The sequence below is a fragment of the Sus scrofa genome, chromosome 6 (assembly GCF_054392235.1).
Source record: "Sus scrofa isolate SSC_HxYL_T2T_F1_AM1 chromosome 6, Sscrofa_HxYL_maternal_Yorkshire_Landrace_v2.0, whole genome shotgun sequence".
NCBI classification, from domain to species: domain Eukaryota; kingdom Metazoa; phylum Chordata; class Mammalia; order Artiodactyla; family Suidae; genus Sus; species Sus scrofa.
This window is the reverse complement of record NC_139388.1, coordinates 133,214,414-133,234,337: the sequence shown is the minus strand read 5'-3', so window position 1 is coordinate 133,234,337 and position 19,924 is coordinate 133,214,414. Positions and strand designations below refer to the sequence as shown.

General features: G+C 45.3%; 1 protein-coding gene across 2 annotated transcripts; it reads right to left on the bottom strand.

Moving 5' to 3' along the window:
- Positions 1-1,543: 1,543 nt before the first annotated feature.
- CYP4A90 (cytochrome P450 family 4 subfamily A member 90) lies at positions 1,544-19,164 on the bottom strand. Of its 2 annotated transcripts, none has more exons than XM_003127905.4 (12): positions 18,937-19,164; positions 12,395-12,536; positions 11,738-11,782; positions 11,112-11,239; positions 10,041-10,165; positions 9,511-9,665; positions 8,952-9,058; positions 8,672-8,862; positions 8,434-8,567; positions 7,487-7,551; positions 7,261-7,337; positions 1,544-2,459 (listed from the first exon to the last, which is right to left on the bottom strand). In XM_003127905.4, the coding sequence occupies exons 1-12, from the start codon at positions 19,129-19,131 to the stop codon at positions 2,291-2,293; spliced, it is 1,533 nt and encodes a 510-aa protein (XP_003127953.2). In that variant the 5' UTR covers positions 19,132-19,164; the 3' UTR covers positions 1,544-2,290. The 2 variants fall into 2 exon arrangements, with proteins under 2 accessions (XP_003127953.2, XP_084820699.1); XM_084964573.1 differs by having other exon boundaries at positions 8,952-9,097; positions 18,937-19,163.
- Between the last annotated feature and the right edge of the window lie 760 nt (positions 19,165-19,924).

The window sequence follows — 19,924 nt, the reverse complement described above, 5'->3', positions numbered from 1 at the left end:
ATTAGTTGGAAAGGCATTAATGACTCTGGCCAATGGTAAAGAGGATACAGGTAGAGATACACAAATCATCCTCATTAGATATTGCCATCCAAATTTTTATAAAAAGAAAGTTTCTGCTGACCATATAGTTGATACCTTGTAACTTTTTAGTTAAATTAAAAAGTATGATAAGATTGGGTGGTTGCTCCTAGCTACACTGGAGAAAATGGGCAAAGAAATAGATTCCTAACCAAAACTACACATAACATACCAGAAAGCTTCTCTCTCTAACCTGAAAGATCTTTGTTTTCTGTAGTCACAGCCTTCAGGAAGGGCTGAAGTTTTTGAAAACTAAACCTGGGGTTTTACCCTGTCAGTGTCTGGATTATGGTGAAAATTGAATTCCCAATCTTCTGTAGAAGTATGAGCATTGATTGGGAAGTTAATAGGAGCCTGAAAATTGGAATGGGGACATGTGGGAAGATGCCAGTAAACCTGGAGACATCAAATCCCTACATTCATCTGAGTTTTCTTTGCCAATAGCTGAATATATTTGTTCCAATTATGCATTCCAGAACAAGAAAAATAACCTTAGGATATGTTTGGGTTTATAGCACCAGCTAGATGGCAATAACAACAGGTCTGTGGTAAAGTTCTCCAGGAGACTGTATATGCTATGAATCAATGCCCAATATATGTTGCTGTTTCTTTTATAGCAAAAGGGCACATTCCAGGAATCGAGGGAGGGAAACAGGTGTGGCACCACTCATTATTATTATGCCCACTGATCCTATCAACAAAATGTTTGCTTCCTGTCCCTGCAATCTTATGAGCTGTTAGCCTAGAGAACTTAGTTCCAGAGGGAGGAATACTTCCACCAGGAGACAGAATAATGAAAACATTGACCTAGAAGTTAAGATAAGACTGCAATCTGGCCACTTTAGGCTCTGCATGCCTCTGCATCAAAACAGTTACTGTACTGTATTGATCCGGGATACCAAAGTAAAATTGGTGGGTTCCTCACCACTGAAGGTGACGAGGAGAATGTTCAATATGGAGTAGATACCTCAGGCAACTCTTAGAACTACCATGCCTTGTCATTAAAGTAAATGGGAAAATGCCACAATGCAATTCAGGCAGGCTAGTGATGGCTCAGATCCTTCAAGAGTGAAGGTTTGGGTTATGCCACCAGGTAGAGAACCATGACTAGTTGAGGTGCTGTCTGAGGGCAAAGAGACAATGGAATGAGTGGTGGAAGAGGGTAGTTATAATCGCTTTTTATGGCCTGGTGACCAGGTGCAGAAACAAAGACTGTTTAATAATTATGAGTATTTTTCATTATTTTATTATGAATATGACTGTGTGTGAATGTTTGTGTGTTTCAGATACTTTTCTTCCTATTCTTTTTCCCTTTACATATAACATAAAATGTACCAATAGTGGTTAACTTTACATCACAGCATTATAGCTCCAGGATATCAGGGAGAAGAGTGAACACCATCTGATGGCTTTGCAATGTCTTGAAGGTACACTTTTCAATTATACTCAGGATAGTGGGCAGAAGTATGATTTAACACAGTTTTTATTTGCAGATTAAGTATGGTTCCAGGGATGCATATGGATGCCAAGTGGAAGGGGTAGACGGTGATGCCTAGTTTGTTGTGTCAAATTGGATAGTTAACTTGTAGCAGCCAGTTACTCAATTAAACCGAAGTCCAGGGTTTGCTGTGAAGATCTTGTATATATGATTAACATCCACAATCCACTGAATTTAAGAAAAGCATATTTCCTCAGTAATCTGGGAAGGCCTAATGCACTCACTGAAAAGGCCTTAAGAGCCAAGTTCTAGAAGCTGGGAAATGCAAGAAAAGACAGTCTCCACTAGAGCTTCTGCAACACCTTGGTTGTGGCTCTGTTAAATCCATTTCAGATTTCTGATCTCCTAAATTGTAAGATTGTAAATTTGTGTCATTGCATGTCAGTAGGTTTCTGGTGAACTATTGTATCAGAAAGAAGAGATTCCGAGAAGGCAGACAAGCAGGCAGAAGGGAAGCAAGGCAGGGAGAGGGCAGACTGGCTGGAACAGGCAGGTGATGAGGAGTTAGCAGGACAGTCAGAGACACAGGTGTGTAGGAGAAAGGCAACAGAAAACCAAGCAGGAAGCCTTGGAAAGGGTTAGAGGTTCTGAGAGGAAGGAAGTAGATGAAGTAGGCTGGCAGCTGGGCAGAAAGAAAGCAGAAAGTGGGCAGAGAGGCAGGCAGGGAGAGTGATAGGAAGAAAGGATGGCAGTTTGTCCTTGTCCCCTCAAAGGTCAGGGGAGCTTCCTGAGATACAGGTGGATACCATTCTTGGACTTCAACACAACTCTTCTTAGTGGGATGGGGACCCTGGAGGCATCCAGTGCCAGCTCAAAGCGGAGTAGGGTCAGGGCCACAGCCACCTTCATCTCATTCATGGCAAACTGCTTCCCGATGCAATTCCTGGGCCAGGGAGGGAAAATGAGAGGGCAAGTGATATTTAAGCCTGTTCTGAGCTGGGCAGGCTTTGGCCACTGAGCCCTGGCCAGAAACATGTGCCGCAGCCCTGACACCTTTTCCTAACAGGTCACACTTGCCTTGCTGTGAAGCCTTGGTCCACTCTCCCCCTGACCTTTGACAAAGCCCAGCTCTCTCCAGGACCAGCTCCTCACTCCTACTTCTGCTCATAGCCCCAGGAAATCCTTTGGGGAGGGTCAGCGCTCTAAGCCACAGAGTCAAGGGGATCACTAAACATGAATTAGTACTTTGTTCACTGGTCCACAGGCAGTTTCTGGTTTCAGGCCAGGCCCTTTTGGGGGTAGGGTGGGCCACATTCTCAGTCCCTCATCATCTACAAGGACATACAGGGACTCTGATCCCAAGATAGGACTAGATAGAGTTGTGTAAGGCAGTCAGAATGGCAACTTACTAGAGGGGCCAGGCAGATAGCCCGGAGGCTTCCTGGAGGGGCTAAGGGTTAGCAACCCTCAACCTATTGGACCATTTGTCTCCCAGTTCATGGTCCAGCCTCCTGCCTCCTCTTAGCTCCTCAGTCAACGCACTTCTAAAGCCTTCTCATTCTTATGCAGAAATGTCCCTCCTGGCCAACCCTGGGTCTCCTCACCCAGCCGCTTCTGTGTCCTTGCTTCCCATCCATCTCCTGAAGGCACCACAGCTCCAGCTCTGCCATCACAGGGACGACACATCCGAATGCCTCAGCTGGCATCAAAGCCCTCTCTGGGTTGTTCCTTACTAGCCTCTTACCTTCCAGCTCCTCTTTCTCATTAAGTTTCTGTTGAGGTCATTGAGAATGTCCTTCCTCTACCTCTTCTGGACACATACTCAAGTTTAAGTCCAGTGACAGCCCACCCTTACCCTCTCTGTGGGCTGCACTTCTTCCTCCCTGGACCCCCAAGGCACCATCACTATTCTACTCAAGGACACCTCCCAGGACAGTATCAGGAACACGGAATTGTCAATAATCTTCTCAGTGAATGAATGAGTGAGTGAGTGAAAGAATGGATGAATGAATGATGTCTGGCTGGAGTAGGCATTTGTTTCTTGACTGTGAACTCTTGGAGGCAGGGACAGTATTTCTTGTCTCTCCATTCCCATGTTCCCATCTACAAGCACAGGAATTGGTGCACAGAGAAAGCCTTAATAAACAGTTTTATACTGGAATCAGCTTAACTATATTGAAAAAAAAACCCTTAATGGAATAAAAGTCAATAATGACTCTGACGTTAGAATTGAGCTGCCTAATATGTCCTGTCTTCTAGTTGTATACGTAGGACATGCAGCCAGTGTTTACTAGGAAGGACTGGACCATGGCAGAAACCAAATCCTAGAGCCAATTCTGGAAGGATGTTTTCTTCTGATCTGTTCTATGAAGGTTGATTTGCCAGTTGAAAATTATACAGAATTATGGATTCAGGAAAAACTTATTTCTACTAATTACAAAGCTATGAAAGTTTTTACCTCACAGGATGATTTCAGCAGCCTGGAAGGATTTTCCCAATAACCATTATGGAGTGTTCTTTTCCAGCTCAAAGCCTATTTCAAATATGCTTTATATTTCACACATCAGGAACTTTTCCATTGCATGGGTCACATACAAAAAATGGATTTTCTCTCTCCCTCTCTCTCTCTCTCTCTCTCACACACACACACACAAAGCTTAGGAATAAACCTGACCAAGACCAAGAAGGTGAAAGACTTAAATGCTAAGAACTATAGAACATTAATTAAGTAAATTAAAGAGGGTTCAAAGAAATGGGAAGTTATCCCACACTCCCAAATTGGAAGAATTAATGCGTGGTTAAAATGGTCACACTACCCAAAGCAATCTACAGATTTAATGTGATCCTTATCAAAATACCCATAACACTTCTCACAGAACTAGAACAAATAATCCAAAAACTTATATGGAACCATAAAAGACTCAGAATTGCTAAAACAGTCTTGAGGGAAAAAAACAAAGCAGCAGGCATAACTCTCTCAGACTTCAGACAATATTACAAAAACAGTAAAACAGTGTGGTATTGTACAAAAACAGACATATGGATCAGTGGAACAGAATAGAGAACCCGGAAATAAACCCAGACATCCACAGTCAGTTAATCTTCAACAAAGGAGGCAAGAATATATAATGGAAAAAAGACAGTCTCTTCAGCAAGTGGTGCTGGGAAAACTGGACAGTTTCATGAATATCAATGAAATTAGAATACCCTATACACCATGCACAAAAGAAAGCGAAAAATGGCTTAAAGACTTAAACATAAGACATGACACCATAAAACTCCTAGAATAGAACACAGGCAAAACCTATGGTTTATGTACATTATACCTTGCAATGTTTTCCTAGGTCAGTATCCCAAGACAATAGAAATAAAAACAGAAATAAGCAAATGGGACCTAATCAAACATACAGGATTTGCACAGAAAAGGAAACCATAAAAAATATGAAAAGGCAACCTACAGAATGGGAGAAAATATTTACAAATGATGGAACTGACCAGGGCTTAATTTCCAAAATATTCAAACAAGACATACAACTCAACAACAAAAATACAAAAAACCCAAATGAAAAATGAGAACAAGACCTAAGTAGACATTTCTCCAAAGAAGACGGATGGCCAATAGCCACATGAAAAGATGTTCAACATCGCTAAGTATTAGAGAAATGCAAATCAAAACTACAATTAGGTACCACCTCACACTGGTCAGAAAGGCCATCATTAATAAGTCTAACAAATGCTAGAGAGGGTGTGGAGAAAAGGGTACCCTCCTACACTGTTGGTGGGAATGTAAATTGTTTCATTCATTATGGAAAACAGTATGGTTGTACCTCAGAAAACTAAAAATGGAACTACCATATACTACTCCTGGGTATATATCCAGAGAAAACTGTAAGTCAAAAAGATGCATGTATCCCGGAGTTCACATTGTGGCACAGTGGAAAAGAATCTGACTAGGAACCAAGAGGTTGCAGATTCGATCCCTGGCCTCGCTCAGTGTGTTAGGATCTGGCAATGCTGTGAACTATGGTGTAGGTCACTGACGAGGCTCGGATCCTGCATTGCTGTGGCTGTGGCATAGGCCAGCAGCTGTAGCTCTGATTTGACCCCTAGCCTGGGAACCTCCATATGCCATGAGTGCAGCCTTAAAAAGCAAAACAAAAACAAAAACAAAAAAATCAAAAAAAGGTACATGCATCCCTATATTCATAGTAGCCACTATTCACAATAGACAAGACATGAAAGCAACCTAAATGTCCACCAATAGATGAACAGATAATGAAGATTTATTTGGTACATATATACAATGGAATACTACTCAGCCATAAAAAGAATGAAATAATGCCATTCTCAGCAACATGAATGCAGTTAGAGCTTATCATAGTATGTGAGGTGAGTCAGAAAGAGAGAAATAAAAACAATATGATATCACTTATATGTGGAATCTAAAATATGGCAAAAAGGAACCTATCTATAGAACAAACATACTCACAGAGAACAGACTTATTGCCAAAAGGAAGGGGGAAGGGAGTGGGGAGGACTGGGAGTTTGAGGTTAGTAGATGCAAATTATTACATTTAGAATGGATAAGCTATGAGGTCCAACTGGATGGCACAGGGAACTATATCCAGTCTCCTGGGATAGATCATGATGGAAAAGAATATTAAAAAAAAGAATGTACACAAATGTATAACTGAATCACTTTGTTCTAAAGCACAAATTGTACCACATTGTGAACCAACGATACTTTAATAAAAATATTAGAGGATTTTTCCCTCAAAAGCACTTGATCGTTTCATTTCTATACCTTTTGCTGTTTGGACAATTGAACTCAATGTAAGCTATCATGGTATATAGATTCTGGATTACAGGAAATGTTTTGAAAACTGGGGAAACTGTCATGTGAAAAAGACATTAATATGCCATCAAAACTTCTTGTGGAAAGACTACAAGTGCAGAGGTGACAAAAATTGGTATCAAACTTTCTTGAAAGGCTGCCATCACTTTTCTAGCATGTGGCCTCAACAATTGAGACATACAAGGCATATAAAAATGAACACAAAGTCACAATATTCATGATGAAGCAGGATGGAATGGTGAACTAAGTAGAAAAGGTGGGACTGAGAAGATATAAAATAAAAATCCTTTTTTTCTTCTTTTTGATAGCTGCACCTGTGGCATATGGAAGATCCAGGACTAGGGATCAAATCAGAGCTGCAGCTGCAGGCCTATACCTCGGTCAAGGCAACCCCAGATCTGAGCCTCATCTGTGACCTATGCTGTAGCATGAAGACAACACTGGATCCTTACCCCACTGAGCAAGACCAGGGATTGAACCTGCACACTCATGGACATTATGTCAGGTACTTAAGCCCCTGAGCCACAAAAGAAACTCCAAAAATCCACCCTTTAAAATTATGACAATGAAAACAGATGACACTGGACTTTAACTAAGGTAAGTAATTCTAACTCTGTAGTCATTATTTTATGGTAAGGAAAACACTACAATACCCTATACACTGGAACAATCACCACTACAGGAATGTGGCCAGCCATTGAGTGAGAGCCATGGTTCAGTCTGGGGTGGGAGATTAAGGCCACCTTTCTTTTGGACAGACAGATACAACACTCCCTCCCCACACCAACATAAAGGGCATATCTGCATATATCGCATGTAAATATTCAAGGTCACAGACCTAGGGTAGTACCCAGTGACACTTGGCTGACCCAAGTCCAAAAGGCCTCACCTGGATCCTCCTGAGAAGGGCAGGAAAGCGTGGCTGTGTTGAGCAGAACCGGGGGCAAAGCGGGATGGGTCAAACACCTGCAAAGAGAGCATGGGGGCCAGGACGGTGGATGTGTGTCACACTCCTCCACTCATCCACAAGGGGACAAAAATCCCAGAGAAGGAGTGGAAGGAGGTGTTGATCTGAAGACAGCATCCCATCCCTCCTCCTGGGGCCATCATCATACCTCTGGGTTCGGCCACACCTTTGGGTTGTGGTGAAGGGCATAAATGGAGAGTGAGATTATGATTCCTGTGGGGAGATGAAGAGAGAAGACTGATGGTTTGCATGGCAGCAGGGGGTGTGTGCCTGCACAGAAGGCTTGGGAGCCACCATGAGAGCCACTCCCCATCACTCTGAATGAATGATGCTGATGCAGGAGAGGTGGTCTGGACATGAAAAAGCAAGGAACACAGACTAGGAGAAGGTAACCATGACCCATCACTGAGCGGCCAAAGAATTGAAGGCTTACTTTTAGGACTGACTTAGGTGACAACACATATTTGTCAAGTGCTACCGAGGAGCCCCTGGGGAATATGCAGTAACTCATCAAATCCTCACAGAAGCCCTCAAGGTAGGCACTCATATATATCCCTGTGTTCGAATGAGGACCTGAGCCTCAGAGGCTACACAGCTGGTCTCGGACCCTACAGCCAGGATGTGGCAGGGCTGGGCCTCAGACCCAATGGGAGGTGAGCCAGGGGGTGGTCTCCAACCATGACAGGGCTCTCAGATCTGGTCATCAGCTGCTCTCTGCATCCACCTGAGGGCTCCTCAGAGACTGACCATCTGACCCATGACAGGGGGTTCCCTGAGCTCCATCATTACTTGGACCCCAGATGGAAAGAACCACATCTGCTCTGCTTTTCTGTGTCTCTCAAGACTTCACCTCCAAGGGAATCATAATTTGAGGGCTCCATGACAAGACTACATTCAGGGGCTAGCCTTTGTTTCTTGAGCTTTCGCTGTTCTGCATTAGGCATTTCACAACCTCACCCTATTACGTATAAGTATGCCTCTTTAGAGGGAGCAGTAAGACTCAGAGCATACTGGAACTGGGCTGGACATGTGGATGTCTGAGCTTCCATGTGTTCTTATAGATGCTGAGGTTAGTGTGTGTGGTGAAGTTCATACCTGCAGGTAAGGAACGTCCATCAGGGAAGGTGATGGGTTTGCTGAGCTCTCTGATAATGGCTGGTACTGGAGGATAGAGTCTCATTGCTTCCTTGATGCACATGGTGGTGTAGGGCATCTGCCCCAGGTGGTCCCTGAAACAAAGCCCATTCTGAAGCTGTGCAGGGTTGGGCAACCAGGGATTCTCCACTAGCTGGGGGCAGGGGCAGGGCAGGGCTCTCATTTCAGGGGCACTCACCAGGTGATGGAGGTACCATCCCCCAGGAGGCTCCGGATCTCCTCCCGGCACCTCTGCTGATATTCAGGGTGGGAGGCCAGAGCATAGAAGATCCAGGAGATGCCACTGGCTGTGGTGTCGTGGCCTTCAAACATGAACGTGTCTACTTCAGCACGGAGGTCGGTGTCAGACAAGCTGCTCCCATTCTCCATCTGCAGAGGCAGGGCGAGAATGCAGGCCCCTTCCTCTGTGCTTCTGGTCAAAACCTCAGGGCTCCCCCCACACACATACACATACTCACTCTGGCAAAGAGGAGGATGTCCAGGAAATCCAAGTGCCTCTTCTTCCTCAAGTTCTCCATCTCTCCTTCCTTCTGCAGGTGAGCCTTCCTCAGCCGGATCACTTGGTCTATTTCAGAACAGTGGTTCCCAGGCTGAGCTGAGAGCTCTGGGGGTCCGAAACAGCACACGGAATAGCCCCACCCTGATTCATGGCCCAGTCTTGGTGGCAGGTGGATCAGGATGAGGGTGGGTATAGGTGTGCATGTCAAGGCTGAGAGCGCCAGCATCGTGTGACACAGGTTAAGAATCCCCTCGACAGCACATCCCCCATCCCCAGGAGGCAGCAGGAGGGAGTCACAATCAGCCATCACTAATGTGGTGACACATGTAAATCCCTGTATAGCACCTGCCACCCTGACAGCTCAGTTTCCAGTCCCTGTCCCAGGGAGGTACCTAGTGTGGGGATGTTCCAGCTTCTGAAAGGGAAGCAGGAGGCTCACTCTGCCTGGGGGTCAAAGGGTAGTCCCTTTCAGATGTGCCTGATGAAGGAAGAGAGCAGCCCAGAAGCAGAAACAGAACCTGTGTGTTGATGGGCCAGCTGGCAGGCCTGGCGGCTCAGGCGGCCTTCAGGGCTCAGCCTATAGATGATGTCGTTCTGGTAGAGGGCACTTCTCAAACGAGCAACAAACAGACTGTTGAGGTTCCCAACGGCCTGAATGTAGGAATGGGAGTTCCTGAAGGGAAAGGATGCAGAAGAGAGAGTGGAGGGAGATGCTGACGTGGATAAGGAGTGGGGCTCTAGGGGGAGGCGTCCTCAGTCAGTGGGGAAAGGTAGCACTGAGGCATTTGTCCTTCTGTCCCACAGTTCCCTGGACCCTCTGTCCTTCACAAGTGGCCTGAGCAGCCAGGTGTCTCCCTGTGTTGGAGATCAGGATCCTCTGTGACTGAGTCAAGGTTTTGTCTGGGCTGGAATCTGTCCATGATCCCGGACTCCCAGCAGAATGTTGCTTTTTGGGCTGGGAAGCATCTGTGCTGCCCTAAGTAGCTCCCAGGGAGGTCCTCCCCATCTGGTGAGAACAAGCACCTGCCACTGAAAGGTTGTCACTGACCTATCTGTCTGGACGCTGCCCTGGTAGCTGAAGGCACACTTCATGACGGTGTCCAGGGTCATCAAGGAGACGTGTCCAAAGATCTCCAGATGTGAGTCCTGGGTGACAAGCTGCTCCCATTTGTCCTGTAGTGGGAGGGGGACAGGAGACCTGTTCTGGCAGGGCTGGGGTCTCTCTCTGTCTCTCCACATCTTCTGATGAGATGCCCTAGCTTTCTAAGTGCATGTGTTTAGCAATTTAAGACTGTAAAGCACATGAGTAATGCGATGGCTATTTTCTCAGAACCATTTATTATATAAATAAACTAGTTTTCTCCAAATATTCTGAATTTGTGTTCAAAGTGGGAACAATTTATAATGATAACCACCTTCTAGCAGGCCAGAAAGCATCATTTCTCAGAGGACAAAGGGGAAATCTTTGTGACCTGAGAACTGAGCTAGACAATTGATGTCCAACATGGTAAGCAAGTTTGTCACGCAAGAGAAAGTGGAAGAGTCTAATACTGGGGTCTCTAAAAGAGAATCATAGACTTTTTTTTTTCATCCATAAAACGTTAGCTGAGACCAGGTGGTGATAAATTAGAATCCTAATGGGGGGTGTCATGTCATGGCAGGACCCAGGTCTGAGAGGGTAGACCTGGTCTCATTTCCTCTCATGATTGGCCCAATTCCATGCAGAAGCCCCGGGCTCCAGGCCAGAGCCCATCTGAGTGACATCCTGGGATATCCACCCTGCCCCTGAAGCTGTCTTTGGCCAGGCCAGCCATGGACAGCTTTCCTGGTGCCTAGGGGAATGACCCTTGCTCTAGTCTACTGTTTTAAAGACACCGAGGTGGGAAGAGAATGGACCCTGAAAACACCAAGGCCCACGTTTCCCTTATTAATGACTAGAGTGTAGATCCAAGGTGGTGCCCAGATCTCATTCGCTTTGGGAGATCAGTGTCCACACTAAGGTTAGGTGAATTATTCTGGGCCACTGTGTTTGATGGGTTTCTGGGGGCACGAGTGTCTGAGTGGATTTGTGAGTTGTGCTGGGTGTGAGCGTGTGCAGGTAAGAGAGGGATGTACTCACCAGCATCACCTTGACAGAGTCGGCCATGAGATTCACATAGGGCTTCAGGATGTCATAGTGGAAGGCTGGGGTCAGCATCCGCCGGTGCTGGAACCATGTCTGCCCATCCGATAGGAGCAAACCATAGCCTGGGCCACAATTGGGTATGTTGTGGGGGTGGAAAAGGGATCAGAATGATGGCTGGGGACAACACGGGAGCAACTAAGGGTGGCAGGAGAAGGCACATCATTTCAAAGGCAGGAGGGGCCAGTACATTTCAGGAATATAAAGTTCCAAAATGGCTTGTCATATCATGTGGGTACAAAATGTGATCCCAGCTGGAGCGTTTTTTCAGTTGGAGATAAAATTTGAAAAAGAGTAGGGGGAAGGCGATGGAAGAACTTAAATAAAAGCCAGACTGAGAACATTGGAGAGGCCCAAGAAGAAATGTGGAAGAGGCTGAGCTTCAAGAGGGTTCTCAGAACCATTATGAAGGGTAAGGGTTTCATCAGAAGAGAAATGAGGTTTGATTCAGAGAAGAGGATGGTGACACGGTGCCAGGCACCTGTTGCTCTCTGTGAGCCAAAGAGGCAACTCTTGGAAAACCCATCTTGGGAGGGGCCACAGTTATATTTAGATGTACTCACCAATCCAGGGAGACAAGAATTTGTGGACATCTGTCAACTTTGGATCTGAAAGGTAAGGAACAACATTACAGGAAAGAGGGGAGACCAAATGAGGCAGGCAGCCCCCAGACTGTGGGCTGCCTGCCCTTCCTGATGATTTGCAGCTGGCGGTCTGTCTTAAGCCACCTCCAACTGCCTCCCACCCCTGACTTTCTCTGTCCTGACAGTCACTATGGGCTCAGGAAGGCACACTCCCACATAGGACTAAGACGCTGAATTGGCAGGAAACCCAGGCTCCGTTCTCAGTGCAAAAGATAAGACAGAAACCTATAATTTTCCTATAGTATGTGCCAGTTTAGCCATCCCATGACCCAGGACAGGGAAATACAAGTCAGCATGCATAAGAATTTGTCTTTCAGATCTGGAGAAATTTACATAAGAATCATCTCAATTGGGTTAAAAAATAAGAAGAAAAAAATAGATCCCCACAGAGTTGTTTAATCTTGTGGTTTAAGTGAAGAATGTTGGTCTTGGACTGGCCTGTGCACTGGGTGTTGGGATGGTAGGGAGCTCAGGTATTGAGGACTGAACTGCTAGTCTCTTCTGGAATTTCCCAGACCCAGGTGGGTCAGCCAAGAAGGAAAAGATGTTCCAGACGGCATCATCTTTTGCACTCACCAGATCTCCCCAGGACCACCTTCATGTAGTCAGGGTCATAGATCACCAAGTGAGCCTTGTTCCCCCACAGCCAGTATGGACAGGCACGTGGGAAGTTCTTCACCCTCCTCAGTGCCTCTTGCAGTTCATTGTCGTTCAGGTGCTGTAACAGAGGGAAAGACAAATTGGTAAACTTTCTCTTTAGGACCAGTGTTTGGTGTGCTGGCAAAGCTTAGGACAGCAAGCGGGAGAGGGTTCTGGATTGATCAGCAGCAGTTAAGAGTTTGGAACTGTTTCTGGAAAGCTGGGTGCTGATCTGGATCTTGCCCTTCTACAGAGGCTGGCCTGTTCCCTCCCCAAAGCTGCCTTCAGAATCTTGTGCATAGTAAGCCCTTTAGAGGTTTAATAATGAGCTCTATGGTGTACGAATGTTTTTCAGAGACTTATGTTAGAGTTATTGGCTACATTGTGCCCCCTCAATCCTAATCCCAGTCCCCCAGAATGTGACTTTATTTGGAGATAAAGTCTTCATGGGGTTATCAAGTTTGAGGTCATGAGGGTGGGCCCTAATCCAGTGTGACCAGCATCTTTATTACAAAGGGGAGAAGTGTTGACACAGAGTCAGACACTCAGAGAGAGAAGATGATATGAAGAGACATACGGAAAATTAGTGATTTACCAGTCAAGGAGCAAGGCCTGGAACAGATGCTTCCTGCCCAGCCTGCAGAAGGCACCAACCCTGCCAACACCTTGATTTTGGGTTATTTTCTCCACAACATGAGATGACGAATTCTGTTATTTCAGCCACCCAGTTTGTGTACTTTGTGGCAGGCTTCTGCACTAGTACAACTCTGTAATGCTCTAGGCAAACCTGTATGAGGGAGGGATGGTTATATGATCCTGTATCACTGCAGAGTGAGGAAACATTTTAAGGATACACCAGGTGAGCTACACTTAAACCCAAGCCTGATGATCCCAAGGTGTCCCTCCCTAGGGTTCCCAAGTCTCCCTGAACATTTCTATTATCATGTTTCAACTCAGTGTTCCAACTGTGGGACAACTGACATTTTATAGCTATTATCCTGCTGTTTATAGAGCATTGTTCGTAGGTATTACACTTCATTTTTAAGAGACTCAGTAAGTGCATGAAAAAAGAATAACATTAAAAAATAACCCAATTAAAAAACTGGCAGGAGACAGTATAGACATTTTTCCAAAGAGGAAAGGTAGATGGCCAACAGGCACATGAAAAATGCTCAACATTGCTCATCAATAGGGAATTGCAAATCAAAGCTGTAATGAGTTATCACCTCACACCTATCAGTATGGCTGTCATCGACACTTTAAAAATAACAAATGTTGGCCAGGATGTGAAGAAAAGGGAAACCTTGTACACTGTTGGTGGGAATGTAAATTGGTGTAGCCACTGTGGAAAACATAATGGAGATTTCTCAAAAAAAAAAAAAAAATAGAACAAGCTTATGATCCTGCAATTCCACTCCTGGATATATATCCAAAGAAATAAAAATAAAAACATTCATACAAAAATATACATGCACTCCAATGCTCATAGCAGCATTATTTACAGTTGCCAAGGTATGGAAACAACCCAAATGTCCATCATCGAATGAATGGATAAAGAAGCTGTATGGTGTAGTATAGTAGAGATAGACAGGGAGATAGATAGGTAGAATATTGTATATCTATTTATAGGTAATAGTACATAGTATATCTATCTATAGATGGATAGTGTATAGTCTATCTATCTATCTCTTTGTCTGTCTGTCTATCTATCTACCTGTCTATCTAATGGAATACTACCCAGTCACAAAAAAGAAAGTAATGTTACCATTCGAAGTCACATGGATGGACTTGGAGTGCATGGTGCTAAGTAAATAAGTCAGACAGAGAAGGATAAACATGTATGGTATCTCTTTATGCGTGGAATCTAAAAAATACAACAAACTAGCAATAAAACATAAAAGAAATAACAATTAAAAATAAAAATTAAATAATATAAATAAAATTTTTAAAAAAGAACCATACTCACATATATAGAGAATGATCTAGTGGTTACCAGTGGGACGAGGTGGGGAAGGGCAATATAGGGGTTGGGGAGTGGGAGGCACAAACTCGTGGGTGTAGACAGGCTCAAGGATGTATTGTACAACATGGGGAATAGAGTTAATATTTTGTAATAACTGTAAATGTAAAGTAACCTTTAAAAATGAATAAAAAATTAAAAATTATTTTAAAATGGAAGGAATGAGTAAATTTGGGAGTGTGAATGAATGGGTCTTGAATAAAATTCTTGTTGCAAGTGACAGCATCTTGAGCTAACATATGGAAAAGAAAAAGGACCGAAGAAGGGCTGGGGGCCCAGGGTATCTTAGGGAGTCCAGGGGCAGGGGACATTCAGGGTGGGGAAGGGGTAGAATGAGGGTCTGTGGGGCTGCTGTGATGAGTCTCCCTTTTTTCCTCCCTGTAAACCCTTGTGTTCATTCTCCACAAATGTTTATCAAGGCTCTACCTTGTACCAGACACTTTTCTAGAAGTTGTTGATATGGTCACAAATAGACAACAGCCCCTGTCCTTGTACAGTTGGGTCTTGGCCATGGAGGAGGGCACATCACACTTTCGGGGTATGCACGGGGCCATTCTGCCACGTACCATGTCTGGGTGGCAGTGCTGAATCCTGTCCTGAGAACTGGAGTCTAATATTGTGGCCACAGCGTGGCTGTGATCACCTGTGGCTGGGGGTGAATAGGGCTTTTGAAGGCTCACCTTTTGTGTGGGAAGAGATCTCAGGGCAGGTGAGCTGGGCAGACATCCCCAAAAGTTTCCACTCCAGTGAATGTCAATGACATGAATGAGTAGATGGGTTATGGGTGCATTTACTTGGTTATTTGGTGAGTATCTCCTGAATGTTTACTCTGGATCAGTTGCTGTCCAGGGAGCCAGGGACTCAGCAGTGAACAACAGAAGTCCCTGCTCTCATGAAGCTCATGTTCTAGTGGGGGTGCGGGTGGGGCTGACAAGCCTGCCCTGAACTGAGAAGCATCCTGCCTGAACTACTTATGGGGCTGCTCTGTGTCCTCACCATGGCTGCCCTTCTACATGGATCCAGTGCAGGGACTGACTAGGGGGAGCTTCTTTCCACCCCAGCTCTGTTACCTGGCTTTTTTGGATCTCCCCTTGTCTGCCCAGCAGGGCATTAGGGGTCCCAGTTTCTGCACAGGAGCATGCCTCCTTTCACAAAGCCACTCAGCTCCCACCATTCCTGCTCGTGGGGACTGTAATTAGTTCCCTTTGGGGACCCCAAGAAGCTGAACTGTCTGTCCATTCCCCTCTCTTGATCATCCTGGTGCCCACTTCTCAGTGAGCCCACCAGGCTTCTGGCGGGGGCTGGCATGTGTCTTGAGCATGTCAGGCCAGATCCACTTGAGACTCTTCTAGAAGCCATGCTGCCCACAGTGGTGGTGGCGTTGACACTGTAGGCAAAAGCCCAGCCCTCTGGCTCCCAGGCTGCAGCCACTCAATGCAGGCAGGGCTCCAGTGGGCTGTCCTTACCTGGTTGCTTCTGCGACTGTAGCCACAAAGGAAGTTCCCCAAAGGGAGACACAAGGAGAGTGAGGATACAGGTAATAAGGGGGCTGCACAGGCAATTGTCAGATGTGTTGGCTCTGCTGGCAAGGCAGCCACACCTGAGGTAGGAGGAAGGACATGGGGAAAGACAGGGCAGTTTGGGCTTATCTGAATTCTAATATTTGAAGTTCCCCTTTTCATAGTCCTTGTTGGATTTCACCTTTAATGCAGCAAGTTTGTTAAACCTATAAATTGTTTGTCTTTTACAGGTATTAATACATTTTTCTTCTTTTTTTAAAATTTAATTTTATTTGGAGTTCCCATCATGGCTCAGTGGTTAACAAATCTGACTAGCATCCTTGAGGACACAGGTACAATCCCTGGCCTTGCTCAGTGGGTTAAGGATCCAGCATTGCTGTGAGCTGTGGTGTAGGTCGCAGATGTGGCTCAGATCCTGTGTTGCTGTGGCTGTGGCTGTGGTGTAGGCCAGCAGCTTACAGCTCTGATTTGACCATTAGCCTGGGAACCTCCATATGCCATGGTGTGGCCCTAAAATGCAATAAATAAATAAATAAATAATTTTATTAAAGTATAGTTGATTTACAATATTGTATTAGTATTAGGTGTACAGCAAAGTGAATCAGTCATACCTATAAGTATATTCATTCTTTTTCCCCATAGAGGTTATTGCAATATTGAGTAGATTTTCCTGTGCTATACAGGAGGTTCTCATTAATCATATATTTTATACAGTAGTGTGTATGTTATTCCCACCCTCCTAATTCTTCCCTCTTCCCAATGGTTTCACCTATGGTAGCCATATTTTAAATTCATACAAATTAGAGTGATTATAACTGTGGCCATAGCTCTGTGCCAGGCACCAGTCTAAGACAATAATACCTCATTGAATATTATAATTATCATCGTCATCCAGTACTAAGAATGAGGAAACTGAACTATAAACCAGGTATTTAAAATATGTGGCAGACAGGACATGGAAACAACCCAAATGTCCATTGACAGATGATTGGATTCGGAAGATGTGGTATATATACACAATGGAATACTACTCAGCCATAAAAAAGAATGATATAATGCCATTTGCAGCAACATGGATGGAACTAGAGAATCTCATACTGAGTGAAATGAGCCAGAAAGACAAAGACAAATACCATATGATATCACTTATAACTGGAATCTAATATCCAGCACAAATGAACATCTCCACAGAAAAGAAAATCATGGACTTGGAAAACGGACTTGCGGCTGCCTGATGGGAGAGTGAGGGAGTGGGAGGGATCGGGAGCTTGGGGTTATCAGACACAACTTAGAATAGATTTACAAGGAGATCCTGCTGAGTAGCATTGAGAACTATGTCTAGATACTCATGTTGCAACAGAACAAAGGGTGGGGGAAAAATGTAATTGTAATGTATACATGTAAGGATAACCTGACCCCCTTGCTGTACAGTGGGAAAAAAATAAAATAAATAAATAAATAAATAAATAAAATATGTGGCAGAGCTCAGATATGAATCTAGGTATCTTGGCAACAGAACCAAATACTTCACTGCCCACCTCGTCACTTCTAATCTGGCCTAAAATTTTAATTTGATCTAATTACATGTGGCATTCTAATTCCTGACTTAGCCAATAACAGAGAATAAATGAAAATCTCAGACAGTGTTATGAGTGTAAGAAAAATATGGCTGCAGTATCTGTTAGGCCAGCAGCAGTTTGGTGGTGATTCAGCACTTGAGTAATATGAAGAATATGAGTTATGAAAATAGACATCATCTATTTACTGGATCTATATATTATCTAATGGCCATCAGGGTAATGAGAAAGTCACCAGAGGAATTTCCAGTTGTTCCTTATGTCAGATCCTAGCTTAGAAATGTTATGACTAGTCAAACAAAAGGTCACAATTTCTCTAAATCAACAAACTATCAGGAAGTCATGGAGAAACAGTTTGCATGAACAAACTGGGCTTTGGCTGTCTCTCTGTGGCTGGTGCTAAGTTGCCTCCCTCTTTGGCTTTATTTTGCTGATAAGCACTTGGTCTCCTCTCTGAGTCCAAAGCCTCAGGTCTCTGCAACCCCCCACCTCCCAAGACCTGTTGAATCCACATGCCCTTAATGAGCCCCTCTCCTGGTGGCCCTCACTTTGCTCTCCTCCCTCCCCTCTGGGATCAGAGCTAGCAGACTGATGGGTGGGCACTGCCCCTCACCAACATGCAGGCTGCTCCTTCTCTGTCACTCTGCACACCTGGGTCCAACCTCCCTTTGTGTTGGGCTCTGGGTTGGGTCCTGGGGAACAGGAAAATGAGGATGTCTGCAGCCCAGCGGCTTGGGGGTTGGGAGCTAGAAGTAAACAGATTCTGCTTAATGCTACAGCTCAATCGTCAGCTCTCCTTACCTGGCTCCTGCTGGAAGACTTCTCACTCATGTGTGTCTGGGTTCACCCCCCATCCAGGAGCTGAGCTTCCTTTCCTGTGACCTGACACCATCTTTGACTCCTGTGTGTCGTCTCCACAGACAGTGAAGCCACAGGGCAAGGATCCATCAGATGGATGTCTGCTCCCAGGCCAGCTCAGGGCTGGGCAGAGAGGATGGAATGGAGTGGCTGGGGCAGGGAAGCCTCTAGAAGCTTGTAATGTAAGCTGCTCAGCCTGGAGCTGGGGAGACTCAGGAAGGAACAGCCACTGTCCTCAAAGTATAGGGCTGCAAGTACAGCCTGCAGATCCACCTAAGGAAGGAGTGCCCCACAGACCCGAGGACACCAGCACAGGCTCCTGTAAGGAAGTGAGCTGCCCAGAGAGGGATGAGGAGCCAAGGCCTGAGAGGTGAACTGGGTTCTTACATGGAGCCATGTGCTCTCATACAACAAGGCTCTGTCCCAAGAACTTGCTTCCCATGACCATGACCTGAGAGCAAGGCCCTCCCTGCCCTCCCACTCCCCTCTCCTGCTCCTACCTACCTCCCGGCTGTGTCCATAGAGCCAGTGGGAAGGAGGGGATGGGAACTGCTGAAGGGCTTTGAGCAGCCACTGTCTGTGCAGGTAGAGCTGTGTTGCCTTGAGCAGAAGCAGGAGCAGCCCGAACACCGAGGCCACCTGCAGGAGCCCAGAGACACTGCCCAGGGCTCCTATGGGGCTCAGTGCAGAAACACTCATGGTGCAGGCACTTCTGGATGGCTGACTGTCCTGACTGTTGCTGACATCCCCTAAGCACCCTACCTAGTCAGGGAGGGTGGCCCCGCCCATCTGGGGGAGGGTGATGGTGAGGGCAGATCTCACACCTGGGCCTCCAGAGCTGATGAACTGTGGAGGATACCCTTGTAGTGGGCACCAAATGAGTTATGGAGATCAGATATAACTGATTTGATCAGGGATGGGAACAAAGTTATCTTTAAGTCTCCTACCCTCACTTTTTAATGTTTCTCTCCATCCAGGAAGTCTGACTCCAGAAACTCTGCTATTAACCATGAACTTGAAGAGATGATTACTGGGTTGGGACTCTGGTGCATACATGGCAGCCCCCAAACTTCCAGGGGTGTTTCATGTTTGATCTGCTTTACCCATTGTTTCCAAGTAGGTGGAATTCCACATAAACTGGCATCAATGCACGACTCACTATCAAGGGCAGCATTTGTGAGAAATGGTTAAGCAAACCATATGGTTAGATGTAGCAGTCAGGGAAATGACACTTATGGAGAATTTTCAATGATCTGAGAAAGCTTATTACAATGTGTGGAAAGGAGAATGTACAACAGTCTGGGGAGTATGAGCTTAACTCAGAAAACTGTCTTAGTCATAGTCAACCTTTTTAACCAATAAATCTCTCTCCCATTCATTTGGTACCCAGACACCCAACAAAGAACTCCTTAATTGTTGTCAATGGATGTTCTACGTCTTTATAGTTTCCACAGCCTGGAACAGAGGACTGTGCCTGCTGATGCTGCCCAAT